Source organism: Phocoena phocoena, chromosome 2, assembly GCF_963924675.1.
Source record: "Phocoena phocoena chromosome 2, mPhoPho1.1, whole genome shotgun sequence".
NCBI lineage: Eukaryota > Metazoa > Chordata > Mammalia > Artiodactyla > Phocoenidae > Phocoena > Phocoena phocoena.
Genome location: NC_089220.1, coordinates 87386207 through 87404391, shown reverse-complemented (window position 1 = coordinate 87404391; position 18185 = coordinate 87386207). Strand labels below are relative to the sequence as shown.

General features: G+C 42.7%; 1 protein-coding gene and 1 non-coding gene across 2 annotated transcripts in view; both read left to right on the top strand.

The window, feature by feature from the left end:
- SPG11 (SPG11 vesicle trafficking associated, spatacsin) overlaps positions 1-18117 on the top strand; it is a 76676-nt gene extending 58559 nt beyond the window's left edge. Inside the window, exons 29-40 of the mRNA XM_065871715.1 lie at positions 1587-1801; positions 2470-3223; positions 8703-8842; positions 9597-9795; positions 10217-10354; positions 12537-12670; positions 13452-13559; positions 15149-15317; positions 15784-15872; positions 16022-16177; positions 16892-17043; positions 17510-18117. Coding sequence (XP_065727787.1) covers positions 1587-1801; positions 2470-3223; positions 8703-8842; positions 9597-9795; positions 10217-10354; positions 12537-12670; positions 13452-13559; positions 15149-15317; positions 15784-15872; positions 16022-16177; positions 16892-17043; positions 17510-17690 — 2435 coding nt within the window. The 3' untranslated portion in view covers positions 17691-18117. The remainder of the gene's footprint in view (positions 1-1586; positions 1802-2469; positions 3224-8702; positions 8843-9596; positions 9796-10216; positions 10355-12536; positions 12671-13451; positions 13560-15148; positions 15318-15783; positions 15873-16021; positions 16178-16891; positions 17044-17509) is intronic.
- Positions 14401-14508, top strand: LOC136119471 (U6 spliceosomal RNA). The gene has a single exon (XR_010655473.1). It is a non-coding gene; the product is annotated as a U6 spliceosomal RNA (small nuclear RNA).
- Positions 18118-18185: the final 68 nt, after the last annotated feature.

Sequence of the window (18185 nt, the reverse complement as noted above, 5' to 3'; positions counted from 1 at the left end):
AAAGCTCACATTTGCACACAACAGGCGCAGAATGCCTGGGCTTCATGCCCATGTTGTGCGCTGTGGGGCTGATGACTAGAAGGGAAGGGGGGTGTTTCCAAAATGCAGTGTATATAAGCTACTGTCAGTTACTACATAGGCCAAACAGTAGGTCCTTTTAATATAAGATACTTTCATTGCTCTTTAGTAACTTTAATTAAGAAATAAATTTCCTGTTTTCTTGCCAGAGTTAACCCTATCCTTAAAAAATTACAAGGATTGTCTACATTGTTAACCATTACTATAATGCTTTTATTCACATAATTATTTCTGTTTTTATAGAATATTTGTATGTGCATATTGTATATGTGCTTGGAGAAAAGAAAGGTTTTTTAAAAGACTTATGTTTTAGATCATGCCTGCAAAGAAACCCGGCATGCTCATACTGGTGGTTATTGTGCAAGGTGTCTCACTGTCCCTGGAACCACCTAAATCAGACCACAGCTCAGCAGGCGGCATTGGGAGCAGGCTCCTATAGAACGTTTTTCATGCCCCTCCTTCATGGTAGGGCACACGTAGGCTCTATGCATGCTATATTTGGGAGTAGGAGCAAACCCAGCCACATAAATTATTGGCAGAGAACTCCTAATGTTACTAAGGATAAGAATTTGTTTGATTTCACTTATATGTATAATCTAAAGAGCGAATGAATAAACAGAAACAAACTCATAGATACCAGGAACAAACTGGTGGTTGCCAGAGAGGAGGAGGGTGAGGGGATGGGCAAAATAAGTGAAGGGGATTAAGAGGTACAAACTCCCAGTTATAAAATAAGTAAGTCACAAGGATGTAATGTACAGCATAGGGAATATAGTCAATAAAATTGTAATAACTTTGTATGGTGACAGTAACTAGATGTATCATGGTGATCATTTTGTAATGTTCAAAAATATCAAATCACTATGCTGTACACCTGAAACTGATATAATACTGTAAGTCACTTATATTATACTTTGATTAAAAAAAGAGAGAGAGACTTTCCTGGGGACATCAGGAAGTGCTTAGCTGGGTCTCCCTGGGTTAAGTTAGATAGATATCTGGAGGAGCAAGTGGTGCTCCATTCTGAAGACAGTGTACCACAGTAGAGCTTTGGCTGTTGACCACCTGCAGTTTCAGCTGTCCTAGAAGTTCTGTGTCTTGATCCACATGATGCCTGCAGTGAATGAATGAGTGAACAATTAGAAAAACAAATTTGTTCAAGGTAGGAGAAAAATCTGGAAAAAGATGGAACTAACCTGAATGAATGGCCAAATCTTCCCAAGGTTAACTGAGTTGCTACTACATAGCAGGCCACCAACTTCTGCCTGGTATATAAAGCCAGATTTATAGATGGAGTCCATGTGCTAATCTTAATAGTTCTTACTATATAGGAGCTGCCTTTGGCTTCCTCTGTCAGCCAACCAGAGTAGAAAAATAGGTTTTTATTTTCCCTTTAACTACATTATTATGTTAAATATAAATATTCTCCCCTCATATTTAGTTACTCTTGAAATGCCATAGCAGTATTTTACTGATTAAATGCTTATATCTGCTTCTCTTTGGCACAGGTCCAGATGTGAAGAAGCTGTGTGTCCTTAGCCAAATTTTGAAGGATACATCCATAGCCATTAATCGTGTAATTATTACCAGCTACAGCCTTGAGAATTTTCAGCATGAATGTAGATCAATTTTAGAAAAACTGGAGACAGATGGATACTTTGCTTTGGCCAGAAGGGTAGCAGAACTAGCTGAGCTACCTGTGGACAACCTGATTATTGAAGAGGTATCATTAGTCTTTTAAGTTATGTAAAATCTTAGCTTTGTGAACCAGCATTAAACAGAGAACTAAATGAGGTATGTCATTTACCAGTGATGATACTTTTTCTTTTTTTTTTTTTTTGCGGTACGCGGGCCTCTCACTGTTGTGGCCTCTCCCGCTGCGGAGCGCAGGCTCCGGACGCGCAGGCTCAGTGGCCATGGCCCACGGGTGCAGCCGCTCCACGGCATGTGGGATCTTCCCGGACCGGGGCACGAACCCGTGTCCCCTGCATCGGCAGGCGGACTCTAAACCACTGCGCCACCAGGGAAGCCCTACTTTTTCACTTTTGACACAGACGTTACTTTCAGAAATGGATGAGCCTAGAATGCCCATTTTTGAGGAATGTTTGCTTTAATATAAGGTTAGCTTACAGGACATGCTACAACTATTTTACTTTGAATAGAATTAAATATAAGGTGGTTTCCTCTTGAACCTCATTCAATTAGATAAATTTAGATTTGTTTTTCATACCTTAACTTTCCAGATAAAATATCCAGGATCATCTGTAGCCAAGTCCCATGTTCTCTAACTTGATTTGGGTTTTAACAAGTATGGTATACCGAGGGAGCATTAGCATTTATGATATTTCTTTATCCAGGAAAGGCTAAAAATTGCTGTGTTCAATTTCACAGATAACACAGGAAATGCAGACCTTAAAACACATTGACCAGTGGTCCCTGAAACAAGCAAGAATTGACTTCTGGAAAAAATGTCATGAGAATTTTAAGAAAAATTCCATTTCAAGCAAAGCAGCTTCTTCCTTTTTCTCAGCCCAGGCTCTTACGGCATGTGAGTGCCCAGCTGAAGAGGGACCAAGCAGCATTGAGGAGCGCCATCTGCTCCTCACTCTGGCAGGACACTGGCTTGCCCAGGAGGACCTGGTGCCTTTGGAGGAGCTGGAGGAGCTAGAGAAGCAGATCTGGCTCTGCCGCATCACCCAGCACACCCTCAGGGGAAGGCAGGAGGAAATAGCCCCCGGATGTTCTCAACAGATTTCAACTAGTGGTGAACTTTCCTTTGAAAGCTTAGCCAGTGAGTTTTCATTCTCTAAGTTGGCTGCTCTGAACACATCAAAATACTTAGAATTTAATGGCCTTCCATCCAAAGACACTTGTGAGAACAAACTGAATTGGAAGGAGCAGGAGTCCCTAAACTTTTTGATTGGGCGCCTATTGGATGATGGCTGTGTGCATGAAGCAAGTAGAGTGTGCCGATATTTTCATTTCTATAACCAAGATGTTGCCTTGGTGTTGCATTGCAGAGCACTGGCTTCAGGGGAAGCTAGTGTGGATGACCTGCACCCGGACATCCATGCTTTCTTACAAAGTGCTGAGCTGCTTGAGGAAGAAGAACAACCTGGCGTTCCTCTAAGGAAAGTCCAAAGCAGTAAGTGAAGGAGATCAAACTGCCCTGAGTCCTGTGAGGTGCTGTTGGCATTCTCTCCAGGAAGAAAGGGTCCCTTTTGGCACACCAGTTACACTAAGTTAAGGGTAATTCATAAACCAGGTAATTAGTCAATGAAATAGGAACACCTATGTCTTTTTTTTTTTTTAACCTAGAGCTCCAGTTTATCACACTTATTTATCTATTTATTTATTTATTTGGCTGCGTTGGTCTTAGTTGTGGCACGCGGGATCTTCGTTACAGCATGCGAGATCTTTAATTGTGGCATTTGGAATCTTTAGTTGCAGCATGCGGGATCCTTTAGATGTGGCATGCAGAATCGTTAGTTGTGGCATGTGAACTCTTAGTTGCAGCATGTGGGATCTTGTTCCCTGACCAGGGATCGAACCCGGGCCCTCTGCATTGGGAGTGCAGAGTCATAGCCACTGGACCACCAGGGAAGTCCCACCTAGGTCTTTTAACTAGCTAAGTAGCAAGGTTAGAGGGAATCTATCTGACTTGTGGCTAGTTCACTGAAATTTATCCTATGTAAATAATCATGTTTCCAATTGTACATGATCACATATAGAAATATAATTGATTTTTTATGTTAACCTTTAATCCTGTGATCTTGCTAAACTCACTTATCCTAGGAGTTTTCTTACAGATTCCTTGGGATTTTCTATGGAGATAATCATATCTGTGAATAGAGGCAGTTCTTTTTCCTCCTTTCCAATCTATTTGCCTTATTTATTTTTCTTGCTTTACTGCTCTAGCAAGGACTTCCGGCATGATGTTGGATAGGAGTGGTGAGAGTGGACATCCTTGCCTTGTTACTGACCTTAGGGAGGAAGCATTCAGTCTTTCATCATTAAGTGTGATATTAGCTGTAGGTTTTTTGAAGACACCCTTTGTCATGTTGAGGAAGTTCCCTATTTGCTGAGAGTTTTTATCATGGATCAATGTTGAATTTTTTCTGCATCCATTGATATGATCGTGTTTGTTTTTATTTTCTTGTTTAGACTAGTAATACAGTAGATTACATTAATTGATCTTTTAAAATATTGAACCAGCTTTTTTGTATTCCCAGGAAAAACCTCACTTGGTTATGGTGCATTATTCTTTTTGACATATTACTGGAATCAACTTGCTATTTTGTTGAGAATTCTTACATTTATGTTCATGAAGAATACTGATCTGTACTTTTTTTTTTTAATACCATCTTTGGTTTTTGCATCAGGGTAATGCTAGCTTAATGTGTTTCTGGAAAACATTATGTGGAATTAATTGGTGTTATTTCTTCTTTAAATGTTCAGTAGAATTTACCAGTAAAACCATCTAAACCTGGAGATTTTTGTTTTGGAAGTTGTTTTTTTTTTTTTTTTTTTTTACTTTTGGCTGTGTTGGGTCTTCGTTGCTGCACGCGGGCTTTCTGTAGTTGGGGTGAGTGGGATCTACTCTTCATTGCATGTGCAGGCTTCTCATTGTGGTGGCTTCTCTTGTTACAGAGCACAGGCTCTAGGCTCACAGGCTTCAGTAGTTGTGGCATGCGGGCTCTAGAGCGCAGGCTCAGTAGTTGTGGCACACCGGCTTAGTTGCTCCGCAGCATGTGGGATCTTCCCAGACCAGGGCTCAAACCTATGTCTCCTGCACTGGCAGGCGGATTCTTAACCACTGCGTCACCAGGGAAGCCCTGGAAGATTTTTAACTACAAATTTATTTCATAGTTATATGACTAATCAGGTTATCTTTTTCATCTCAGGTGAGTTTTGGTAGTTTGTGGTTTTTGAGGAAACCTTTTCTTACCTTTGGGTTATTTGCACATTTTTTAGTCATCCATTTTAATTTGTGATTTTGACTGTATAGCTTTGCATCACTTTTTTAATTGGTTGCTTTATGTGTTACATTATACATTTGTAACTTTTCACAGTCTACTTAAAATTATATTTTAAGGGTAGAAACCTTACCACCATGTAGGTTACTTTACTTCTCTCCCTTTATATCTTAGTTGCCTTATTATATTACACCTACATACACTGAAAATCTCATCAAACAAAGCTAGATTTTTTTGTTTTCAACCAAAAAATATATTTTAACAAACTCAAGAGGAGAGTAGTTTATTATATTTACTCAGATATTTACAATTTGTGTTGCTCTTCCTTCATTCCTGATGTTCCAAGTTTCCTTCTAGTTTCTTTTTCCTTCTGTGTGAAGGACTTCCTTTAGTAATTCTTTCAGAGTTGTCTGCTGGAAACAGATTGTCTTAGTTTTACTTCATCTGAGAATGTCTCTGTTGCACCTTCATTCCTGAAGGATGATTTTTGCTGGATATAGAACATTTATTATTTTCTTTCCACACTTAAAAATGTTCTGCCAGGCTTCCCTAGTGGCGCAGTGGTTGAGAGTCCGCCTGCCGATGCAGGGACACAGGTTCGTGCTCCGATCCGGAAAGATCCCACGTGCCGCGGAACGGCTGGGCCCGTGAGCCATGGCCGCTGAGCCTGCGCATCCGGAGCCCGTGCTCCGCAGCGGGAGAGGCCACAGCAGTGAGAGGCCCGCGTACCACAAAAAAAAAAAAAAAAAAAAATGTTCTGCCACTTCCTTTCGACTTCTGTGGTATTTGATGAATAATCTGCAGTCATTCGAATCACTGTTCCCCTGTAGATAATGCATTTTTCTCTTGTTGCTTTCAAGATTTTTTTCCTGTCTTTTGTCTTCAGCAGTTTGGTTATAGCATGACTGGACATGTATTTGGGGGGGCTTATGCTATTTGGGGTTCACTGAGTTTCTTAAATATGTAGCTTTATCAAGTTTAGGTAGTTTTCAGACATCATTTTTTTCAAATATTTTTCCAGCACCATACTCTTACTCCTCTCCTTATGGGACTCCAATGACTCCAATGAAACAAAAACAAAAGTTATTGTTTCACATGTCCCTGAAGCTTTGTTCAGATTGGATAATTTCTATTTTTCTATCTTTGGTTTCACTGACTCTTTCCTCTGGCATATTTCCATTCTGCTATTAAGATTTTTTTTTAATTTCTGTGATTTTAAAATTTCAGTTCTACAACTTCCATTTTATTCTTCTTTATACCATTTATTTCTTTGCTAAGACTTTGTTTTTCTGTTTATTTTAAGAGTGTTCATAGTTGCTTGTTGGAACATTTGTAATAGCTGCTTTAAAGTCTTTTTCAGATAATTTCAACATTTATGTCATTTTAGTGCTGGGTTTCATCGTTTGTCTTTTCTTTGTCTTGTATGAGTTGAGATCTTCTTGTATTTTTGTATGCTGAATAACTTTATGTTGTATCTTGGACATTTCGAATAGTGTGTTATGGGATGCTGCATCTTGTTTAAATCCTATGAAGAATGTTGATATGTTTTTAGCAGGCAATTGACCTGGCTATGTTCAGACTACACGTTCCAATGTACTTTCTGTGGGCTGTGGTTGTAACATCAGTTCAGTTTTCAAATTCTTTGTGGTGCTGTTCAGATCCATCCTGTATATGCCATCCTGTGGTCAGTCTGCAACCTGTGTAGTGGTCTGTCTGTTGACTTAGTTCTCAAAGTCTTTGATATGTTGGTCGGGATCAGATCCATACATGCAAAGCCTAGGAATGAGCCCTAATGTTTATAAACAACTTTATTGTGTTGCTTTCCTGAATCTCTCTTCCAAGTACTTTCTGGTTGCCCGAGGCTTCCCTTTTCAGTCTTCTGGCCAAAGCTGGAGGTTTAGTTACCCCATCCTGTCATGTACTTTCCTGACTGCCCGCATCTAGGGCCAGCTGACAGGAGGATAATACAAAAAGGAACAGGGATTCACTCTGCCCCCTTAGGACCAGAGCACCTCTGATCGGAAAAGAAGGTCCCTCTCTGAGTTTTGGCTCTTGCCAACTGCTGCTGCAGCCCCTCCCACCACAGCCGAGTGGTTGCTTAGGAGCTAGGACCAGAGAGAATGGGCTGTGGGAGTTCTGTTTCCGCTCCTTGAGCCTGTTTTGGAGGATGTCTCCTGGAGCCCACTCTCTTTGTGAGCTGTAGTGCTTGGTTCTGGGTTTCGGGCAGCGTTGCATTCAATCTGGAGATTCCTAGAGGGGAGAAAATGGTAATGCAGGTTATCTTCGATCCATCTGCTACTATTTGCTCTTCAGAGTCCTCATATAGCACTGCATGCACTGTGTCCAGGTTTTATATTGAGGTCAGTGGGAGAGACCTAGAACTGAAAACTCTAATGAAGGATTTTAAGCAGGGGAATAACATGGTCTGAGTTGCTTTTTATATTTTTGTGTTTAAAGCATATTTTTAAAAGAGTAATATCTTAAAAGCAAAAGTATTACATGCTCAATGTAATAAATCACACAATACAGAAGTGCATAAAGTAAAAAGTGAAAGTTATTTATCCGTTCAACACCACGCCCACCAAATTCCCCAGAACAACATCTTTTACTTGCTTGGCGTACATTATTTTCTACGTGTGGGCTTGCACATGTGTGCGTGTGTGTGCGTGTGTGCACACACACATTTATTTTCTACAAAAATACGGTTATATTGTTCTGCAACATTTTTCCCTCTGTCAGTACAGATAGATTGACCTCATTCTTTTAATAACTGCAGGGTATTCTACTATATGAATGTACTATGATTTTTTTTAAATTGGAGTATGGTTGCTTTATTGTGTTAACTGATTCACTTTTCTGTACAGTATATAGACTATATGTATACATATATCCCCTCTTTTTTGGATTTCCTTCCCAGGTCATGTACTATGATTTTTTTAACAATGATTTACTGATACACATTTAAAATTTTTCAATTTTGTTTTTGCTATTAGAAACAGTGTTATATAAATATTCTTTTCTACTTTTTTCCACTAACAGAAACCCTTTCTCAAATTAAAAAAGTTTTATTTTAGGCTAAGAGCTTTTTTTAAAAAAGCAGGAATGGATTCTAATTTTACTGTGCCTTTAAGGTATCTGTCAGATGATCCTTGATTTTTGTGATTTGCATTTTAGAATGTGAAGAATGCTGAGTGTGTGGAAGATGGAGTTGGGGAAGAAGGGAGGCTGACGGCAGGAGACAGTTAACACCTCTTAGATGCAGGGTGATAAAGGCTGGAACTAAGGTGGTGACTGGAGAGATGTTTTGGAGATACAGTCAGGTAGACCTGGTGATTATTTGACATAAGGGGAAATTGGGAGGCAGTGTATGTGGAGGACAGTCTGGCAGGCATCTTTGGTGATGATCTCTAGAGTGTTCATTAGGTGGCTTTGCGTCTTTGAAGTATCCTGGGCTGGGGATTTCCTAGAAGAAGGCAATGAAAGAAGTTTAAGTGGGGTGTGAGCCCTGTTAGAAGTGGTCCCAGACCCAGGGGGAGTCAACAGGGTGCAGTGAAGGAAGCTGTGAGCAGAGAGGTAGAGTCATAGGGGGCTGAGGAGAGACCTTAAAAGCCCCTTAAAGCCCCCCCTCAGACCTGTATTTGCTTCCAGCTTCAAGTTTGGACAGTCAGTCATTTGTGATACTGCCCCCCAGTGATGAAGTGGTGACTACTCTGGAAACTCTGACAAGCAAATGCCTCCATGGGAAGAATTATTGCCGGCAGGTCCTCTGTCTCTATGCACTTGCCAAGGTACGTGCCAAAGGGCTGGGTCTCCACAGGAGCTCCCTCTGAGAGGGAGGGAAGGGAGAAGGTGAAGGTGGATTTTGGACATTGCCCTCGGTCAGCCCTTCAGATTATAATCATGACCTGGGAGTAGAGCTCTTGTCAGGATGTTGGCCCCTATAAATCCATCCCTGGGGAATAGTGGTGAGCTTTCCATATGGGAAAGAGCCCAAAATAAGTTTTAAAATAAAATTAAATGGAATGTAATGACTGTAAAACAGGAGCCAGAGCAGCCAGGAATTGTTCTGGCTTTGTGCTGGTTGAGGGAGAAAAAGAGTAGATTCTAAGTGCAGTGGAAGAGAGCACGAGAGAAAGCAAGCCGAGCACTAAAAGCCCTTCCTTGGACAACAAGGCTCAGAGACTTCTTTGGAAATTGAGGGTTTCCGCTGCCACGGGAACAATAAAGAAGGGGCTCTGCCTTTTATTCAACTTCCTTAGGTTTCATAACATTTGAAAAGCTCAGTGTTCAGTGAGAGATCAGTCACCTGATGTTTTCTGAAGACAAGCCTTTCTCTTGCTTGGATTCACCTCACTGGCAAAGCAATTTAGAAAGGGCTAGAAAACAGTGTTTGCTTCTTCTAAGGTTTCTGCTCAGGATGAGGGATCTTTAAGCTCAGAAAACCATGGCGTCTGTCCACATCAGATTTCAGGGAAGGCTGTCTTCTGCTGGCTTTCTCCTGGTTCCTAACGATGGCTGGGATTGGCTCTGCCTTCCTCTCAGGAGTTGGGCTGTTCCTACACAGATGTCGCTGCCCAGGATGGTGAGGCCATTCTCCGGGTAATCTTGGCCTCTCAGCAGCCTGACCGATGCAAGCGAGCTCAAGCCTTCATCAGCACCCAGGGCCTCGAGCCAGACACAGTGGCTGAACTTGTGGCTGAAGAGGTGACCCGGGAGCTGCTGACCCCATCAGAGGGAACAGGTGCCCTACCTTTCAGGCCTCCCCAGCCTTTCAGATCACATTCTCAAGTTCCCAGCATTAAGGATTTGATGTTATGCTCATATATATCTTGTATGCTGTCCTTTCAAGTTGCCAGGTTGCACTTGTAAGAGGAGAACACATTGCATTTATTTTGTTATTATTGCTTTTTGTTTATTGTTTTATGATTATATTTAGAGTAACTGTGCCTTTCTCTGAGCTAATGAGCTCCTGCTGTCCTGTAAGATGGCATCTCACCTGAGATATTTGACCCCAGCAAAAGGAGAGCTGCCCGGGAGCACCTTCATCATTACCTCCTGGTGCCCAGGCCTGGGCAGAGTGGGCCTCCTGCCCTGGGGCTCTTGTCTTCCTTTCATCTCTTTCAAGGTAAAACTAGCACCTCTCTCCACATCTTTCTGTATAGGACATAAGCAGACGTTCACCCCAACAGAGGAAAGCCAGACGTTTCTTCAGCTGACTGCTCTGTGTCAAGACCGCACCTTGGTAGGCATGAAGTTGTTGGATAAGATTTCCTCCGTTCCCCATGGGGACTTGTCTTGCAGTAAGTTCTTGGCCACTTTCTTACATGTTTTGGGCCCAAGCAGGTCTCTAAGAAGTCTTCTGAGGTTAAGTCTTTTCAAAACTCAATTTGGATCCTTGTTCCTTCTCCGGATCCCTACTCCTCCAGGATTGTTTATAAGTTCTTAGTAGAAAGCCATAAGTTCATTGAAGAAAAGTGAGAAAATATATATGGCAAAACAGCCCCAAATTTAAAATCACACAAAAAGGTAACCTTTTAACATTTGGCATATTTAGCTTATTTTATTCTTACATTACCCTGAAAAATGGCTATTATTGTCCCCATTTTAGAAGGAAACTGAAGCTTTAGAAAAGTTGATTAATTTATAACTATTAAGTGGCAGAGCTGGCATATGAACCGTCTGTGTGATTTCAAAGCCTGCTCGCTTTTCAGTGTTGTTGTATGCATTCAGTAGTATGTGTCCCTCTCATCTTTTTTCTATGCAAGTCCATAGGTTTTTATTTTTCAAAAATAGCATTATACTTTGTATACTGTTTATAATTACCAATATTCTGTCATTAATATCTTTCTATGACACTATTCTATATAATTTTTTATAATTTTTAGTCGTTACATATTATTTCTCTTATATGTAATTTAAAAATGTATATACCCTATTGTAGGACCTATAGATTGCTTCCAGTTTTCTGCTGTTTTAAACACTGTGATAGACATGCTTATAGGCAAATCTGTGTGCACATCCATGGTTATTTCCCTAAGACAAATTCCTGATTCAGGAGTAGTATGCCCATTTTTAAGGCTTTATATATATATTGCCAAATTTACTTAAGGAAAAAAAATTCACTTTCACTCCCTCTTAAGCAGTGTGTGAGAGTATCATTTCCTGGAGCCCATTATACTCTGCAAATTTGACTGACGCGTAAAAGGCATTTTACTGATGTTTTGTGAACACGTGAGATTTTAAGAGGTTGAATAGGTTTATTTTATTTTATTTTTTGTGGTACGCGGGCCTCTCACTGCTCTGGCCTCTCCCGCTGCGGAGCACAGGCTCCGGACGCGCAGGCTCAGCGGCCATGGCTCACGGGCCCAGCCGCTCCGCAGCATGTGGGATCTTCCCAGACCGGGGCACGAACCCGTGTCCCCTACATCAGCAGGCGGACTCTCAACCACTGCGCCACCAGGGAATCCCTGAATAGGTTTATTTTTAAAACAGCCTTTTGGGAGTTCCCTGGCGGTCCAGTGGTTAGGACTCGGCAATTTCACTGCTGTGTGCCTGGGTTCGATCCCTGGTCAGGGATCCCACTAAGATCCCACAAGCCGTGCAGCACGGCCAAAACATAAATAAATAAAATAGCCTTCTGTATCTCTTCTCAGTCCAGTTCAGCAACATCTACTGAGTACTGACTGTGCGCCAGGCACTCTAAAAACAGGGGTATGGTGAACAAGTTAAGCAGCAGTCCTGGAGCTCACAGACTAGGGGTGTCATTCACAGTAAGCATACTGATGGGGCCAAAGGTTTTTTCTTCCTTTCCTTTTTTTCCTCCCAAAGGTTTTTGGAGGAAATGTGCAAACCAAGACCAGAAGCATTAGTAGCCAGTAGGTTTGGGGAGGGCCCCACAGGTGCAAAGGCCCAGAGGGCACAGCATATATTAAGGCTGAGAACCCCTCTTCTGCCTTCCAGCATTGCAAATATTTTTCCCAGTTTGCCTTTTAATTGTGCTCATAGTGATTGTGTATAGTAGTTTTAAATCTGTGTGCGTCACATCTCAATCTAGAAAGCCTATAGAAGTGCAGAGCATCAAATAGCACTTGACTAGGCCTAAGACTCTCCACTCAGCTACAGAGAATGCCCTCGGACTTGTATTGGCAGGTACTCCATCAGTTTGTCTGCAGAAAGTTTCTCCATCTTTAGAAAGCTACGTTCTTTGTTCTCGTTTTTTGAGCCTTTGGGAAATGGTGTCACTATATGCAGACTGTCTGAGGAGAGAGTTAATCCCTGTGCTGTCACTGAGAGAACTGACTTCATCAGGGGGCCATCCCAGAGCTAGAACTGGTGAGGTCAGGGATCTCAAAGGACTGGTGAGAGAGCCTTCTCCAGACAGGCCCAGCTGTACTAGGCCCCTTGATCTTCCTGCCAGGTACAAGCTAGACAGGGGTTAGCCAGGGTTGAAAGTCCTGTCTTACCAGTGCCCAACCCACCCAGCCACAGAGCTGCTGATCCTGGCTCATCACTGCTTCACACTGACGTGCCACATGGAGGGCATCATCCGAGTCCTGCAGGCCGCCCGGCTGCTCACAGACAACCACTTGGCCCCCAGTGAAGAGTATGGACTGGTGGTAAGTCACCCCCTCACCTTCACCCTCCATCCTGAGGAAACCTTTGATAGAACAGATAGGCTGGAGACTATCAGCTCAGAGCTGATGTGGTCTTAGGGGATTTACCTATCTGGATACCACTACCTACTTGGTAGCTGGCTGGGCAGTTCAGCCCTCTGCTCCAGGTTATGATTTCTGTCCAAATCAGAGACTGCTCCAAAGGAACAGAAAGCAAAGAAGATCCCTGCCATGCTCCAGGACTGTCATACCCCCTTACCAAGCAGTTAGCTTTTCTAGAGGGCTAAGACGGCAGTTACTTCCCCCACAAAACAAGGTTCAGACCTGCCTCTCATATCTGAATTGAAAATTGAAATGGGCTGACAACTCAAGCTTCCTGTACCTCCCCCCAAATTCTCGAGGCTTGAAACTGACCCAAGTGTGTGAGCAAGCCATTGGGTGCTGTAATGAGGATGAGGAGTGGTGGGAAGAGGAAGAGTGCCTGCCCAGGAGGATGGCACTTCGGCACTTGACAGTCATGTTTAGAGACAACAGAGGAGGGGACAGCCAGCCAGTGGTTTCCCAATGACTAGCATTTCTGAATCCTCCAGAGAAGGCCCCTGTTGGGCACATGGGATGGGAAGGAAGGGAGACAGGCAAGGAGGAAAGGAGTTCCTGGCAGCCTGGCCACTAACCCTTCTTCCCGCCAGAGTTCGGTATTTGAAAGCAACCAAACTGTTGGGGTAGTGGTCTGGCCCAGAGAACTCCAAGCAATGCTGATGCAAGCTTCCCTCTCCCTTTGTAGGTGCGTCTCCTCACTGGCATTGGAAGGTACAATGAGATGACATACATATTTGATTTGCTGCATAAAAAACACTACTTTGAAGTGCTGATGAGGAAGAAATTGGACCCGGTAGGTGTACCGTATTTTTGAGCTGCAGTATGACATGTACTACTGACACTTGAGAGTCTCAGGTTTTCTCAGGATTAATTCCAATCAGGATGGACTCCCGGGATATAGAGGGAGGGAATTAAGGACCTCCTTAAGACATATACTGTAACCAGTAGCTTAAGGTTACAGAGCTCAGACCAGTTTAGAGTGGAAAGTTTTCAGGGGACCATGAAAAAGTGTGTTGTCGAGAGCTATTCAGAAGTGAATGCCAAGGTCTGGGTCTAGAAAGCTGTGGAGCTATTTATGATGACGACCAGGAAGGAGGCTGGGAAGCAAAAGCCTGACTTGCCAGGCCTTTGGTCTCTGGGCAATTGTCTGTCCTCAGCATACTATGTGACACCAGGCATGCACTCACAGAGCCTCTGTTTTCAAGTTATTCATTGACTGATTCATTGTTTTCACCCATTTCACCTCTAAAGATTTAAAAACCTATGGGACTTCCCTGGCGGTCCAGTGTAAGACTGCGCTTCGGGGAACTAAGATTAAGATCCCACATGCTGCGTGGCACGGCCAATAAACAAACAAACAAATAAAAACCCAGGTGCACTTTTGACATCTGGGAACTTGGGCCCAGCCAAGCAGGATTAAGAGACAAAACAGAAAAACTCTCCTCAATGCTGGGCTAGTTTCAGGACAGACCAGTCCAGTTGTAAGGAAAGGAGCAAGTCCTGGACATAGGGACACTTTCAGGATTTTAAAAATTGTTTTTGAGGCATTTTTCTTCCTGCATTTAAATATTCTTTTAATAACTTTGTTTCTGATTACAAAAGTAATGAATATTCAACATTAAGACGCTTAACGGGTGCTCACTTTGGCAGCACATATACTAAAAATTGGAACGATACAAAGAAGACTAGCATGGCCCCTGTGCAAGGATGACACGCAAATTCGTGAAGCATTCCATATTTTTTTTAAAAAAGCCACCTGGAAAACAGAACACGAAAAAAAGCCCTGTGTGTCTAGCTACTGTCTGCAGACAGCCACTGCTAACAATTTGGTATAGGCCCTTTCTTTGCACATATACCCACAAACATATACATGCATGTTCACGTATTTTTGTCAAACTTCTGTCATGCTGTGCAGACAGGAAATAGCCTGCTTTTCTCAGTTAATAATAAGCATGAATAATTTCCAAGTCAACATCGGTTTTAATGGCTACATGGTGTTCTCTTAGATCTTATTCTGGACATCTGGAATATTTCTAATTGTTTGCTATTAAATATCCTTGTTACATCCATCTTAGCACTCTCCTCTGCTTGCTTCTTTAGGGATAGAGTCCTAGAAGTGGAATCGTTAGACTAATGCACGTGTGTACATTTTTAAGGGTTCTCGCCTCTGACAGGTCTTACCATTTACACTCCCACCAGCAGAGAAGATGTGCCTTTTTCCTTATACTCAGGATAGTATAAACTTTTGTATTCATTTTTGCTTATCTTTTCCTTTTCCTTGGGAGTTTCTGAGGAACTTTCAGAATCAAAGGACTAGACCAGTCCTGCTTACCTTGCAATACATGGCTGAGACCTTGGTATCCCCCGCTTTTTTCTGGGCAGAGCGGTACCCTGAAGACGGCCCTACTGGACTACATCAAACGCTGCCGCCCTGGGGACAGTGAGAAGCACAACATGATTGCCCTGTGTTTCAGCATGTGTCGGGAGATTGGGGAGAACCATGAGGCAGCTGCCTGCATCCAACTGAAATTGATTGAGTCTCAGCCCTGGGGTGAGCAGAGGTCACAGCAGCACCTCCAGGGCAGTGCTGCTGGCCAGGGAAGGTTCTCAGGGCTAAGCCGGGCAAGAGCCCATGGGACTAATACCCACCTCAGCTTCTAACATTTATTTAGTGGGGCCCCAGGGGGCAGAAAGGAGACAGAAGGGGGATTGGAAGGCATTTTACCCCTCTTGTAGCCAGTGCATCCAGGGGTGTCACCTGTCAAGAACCAATGTATGTTGATGCCGTGTAAGCCTGCCTTGCTGTTTCAGAGAGAAATTGAACTAGATGGGGCAGTGAATCCTACTCCAGTGTGTGTGTGTACTTTTGGCCCAATAGCCTTTACCTGAGTGAGACATACCTGCCTCCCTGTGAACATGAGCTGGGTTGTTTCTATAGTCCACCCTACTACTGAGTGGGATGAGAGTACCCAGCCTTGGGAGTCAGACACACCCAAGTTTCCTTTACTCCCCTACAGAGGACAGCCTCAAGGATGGGCAGCAACTGAAGCAGCTGCTGCTGAAGGCCCTGACTCTGATGCTGGATGCAGCAGAGAGTTATGCCAAGGTAACCATGAGAGTCTTACTCCAGACTGGACTTGGGGCTTGGTGTCTGCAGTAGGAATAATTTTATTTTGTTCCATTGCTGGAGGGTTCACGGGGGAGATGACGGCAACAAAGTCTTTATCTGTGCCTACTGCCACCCTTATCCCTCAGGACTCCTGCGTGCGACAAGCCCTGCACTGTCACCGGCTCACCAAGTTGATAACACTGCAGATTCACTTTCTGAACACCGGCCAGAACACAATGCTCATCAACCTGGGGCGCCACAGGCTGATGGACTGTATCATGGCCCTACCTCGGTTCTACCAGGTGAGCAAAGAAGAAAAACCTAGCCCATGCTTCCAGCATCCTCTCTCCTGCTGTCCCTGTCATAGGACCCAGAAGCTGAGTGGTTTACCTAAGGCCTCAGGGCAAGTGACAGAACCAGGACAGTCCAGCTCTCCAACTGCCTTTCCATAGTAGTATTTCTTACCAGCATATTGTCTGGGCAGAGGTTGGAGAACAGTGAGACATACTGTCTCCTTTCCCCACGCTATTAAGCCGGCAGAGAGGCAGACATCTTTGCACTTAAGATAGTTGAGGTTCAGGGGAACATCCCTGCTAGTGGTCCTGTGAGCATCTCTTAGCCCCAGCATTTCCAGACCAGTGCACTTGGGTTAGCATAAAAAGTCAGGGCTTCTGAGAGGCTGGTTCTAGCCCTTTAACAAGGAGGGATGGTTATCAGGGAATCAGCCCTTTCACTGTTCCTTAGAGTTGAGTTAGTGAGAAAAATATTCATCAGCAGTTCTTTTAACCCACTGTGAGGAAGATTAAAAACACTGAAGGAAGGTGTTCGGGGTGTCAGGGAAGGGGAAATAGCAAACTTTTCACCAACCCTGATACGTAGAGTCTTCTAACATTATTGGTGATGATAATACTGTACACTCATAGAGTGAATATGAAGTCATTTTCTAGAGCAGTTTGTCTTCAGTTTTACATCAAGTAGGCTCTAATGGTGTCCTCCTTCCCCTCCATCCTTTTAAGGCTTCTATTGTGGCTGAGGCCTATGACTTTGTTCCTGATTGGGCTGAAATTCTATACCAACAAGTGATTCTTAAAGGAGACTTTAATTACCTGGAAGAATTTAAGCAGCAAAGGTTATTAAGATCCAGTATATTTGAAGAAATTTCAATAAAGTAAGTATTAAAATGCCTCTGCTTTGAGATCAGGCACGGGTAAGAATTTTATGACTACATATAACATGCCTATAGGCTACCCTTCTGCTTGAGATGGCAAAGAGATGTCAAGAATACCCAGAAAGACAATCTTTTAACAAATTCATGCAAACAGATGAATGAGAATAGTTTGCTTATGGTACTCTGTACTTAAAATGGGAGAACTACTCAGCTTGTCTGAGGTGCCAAAAACACTAAACATCAGAGGTCCCCTTTGGAGTACTGAAATTATTCTAATTAAGGCCAGCATTAAGATACTCATTTTTAATGAAATAATTTCATTGTCTATCAAGCAGTCCCTAATAGTCTGATTGATTCCTCAGATTCAAGCACCTTCTCCTCTATAGACAGTGATAAGTATCAGAGCTGATAGCCCTCGTTCAAGATGCAGTTATCCTAACCTGTACGTTCTTGTTTCTTTGTCTAGATGTAAACATCATCAGCCTACTGACTTAGTTGTGAAAAATCTGAAGAAGTTACTCACATATTGTGAAGACGTCTACTTGTATTACAAGCTGGCATACGAACACAAATTTTATGACGTTGTAAATGTGCTTCTGAAGGACCCTCAGACAGGTTGCTGTCTAAAGGACATGCTAGCAGGTTAGCTGGATTCAGATGACATGAGGATGGTTACTGCCAAAAATTCAGACATGCCTGTTTTCTTACACTGAAATGAGGTACTGACAGATGTTTGTGGTCAGACTATAGAAATGCCATGTAAAACCCCAGGACTGACCATACCAGTCCTTTGTGAATAGTGGGTGAAGGAGGAGAATTTTCACAAGGAAACTCCTATTTGAAGATAATTATTCATCTATACCATTTTATATAGATACTGGTATTAAGATCAAAAGTCCATCTTCCTCAGGATAGCTTCTACTTTAGGAGATGATACAATATTTAGTAAAGAATGCCTGTGCCTGCAGATTCCAGTTTCAAAGGAATTTAATATTATTTACACAGTTAAGGAACAGATGATACATTTCCATTTATTAGAAACTGATCTCTATAATAAAATAGATTTTAAATTCAGTGTATGTCATTATTACTGCTAAGGAAATCTTAGCCCTTGTCTGCCTTAAAACAATCTTTATTGGCTG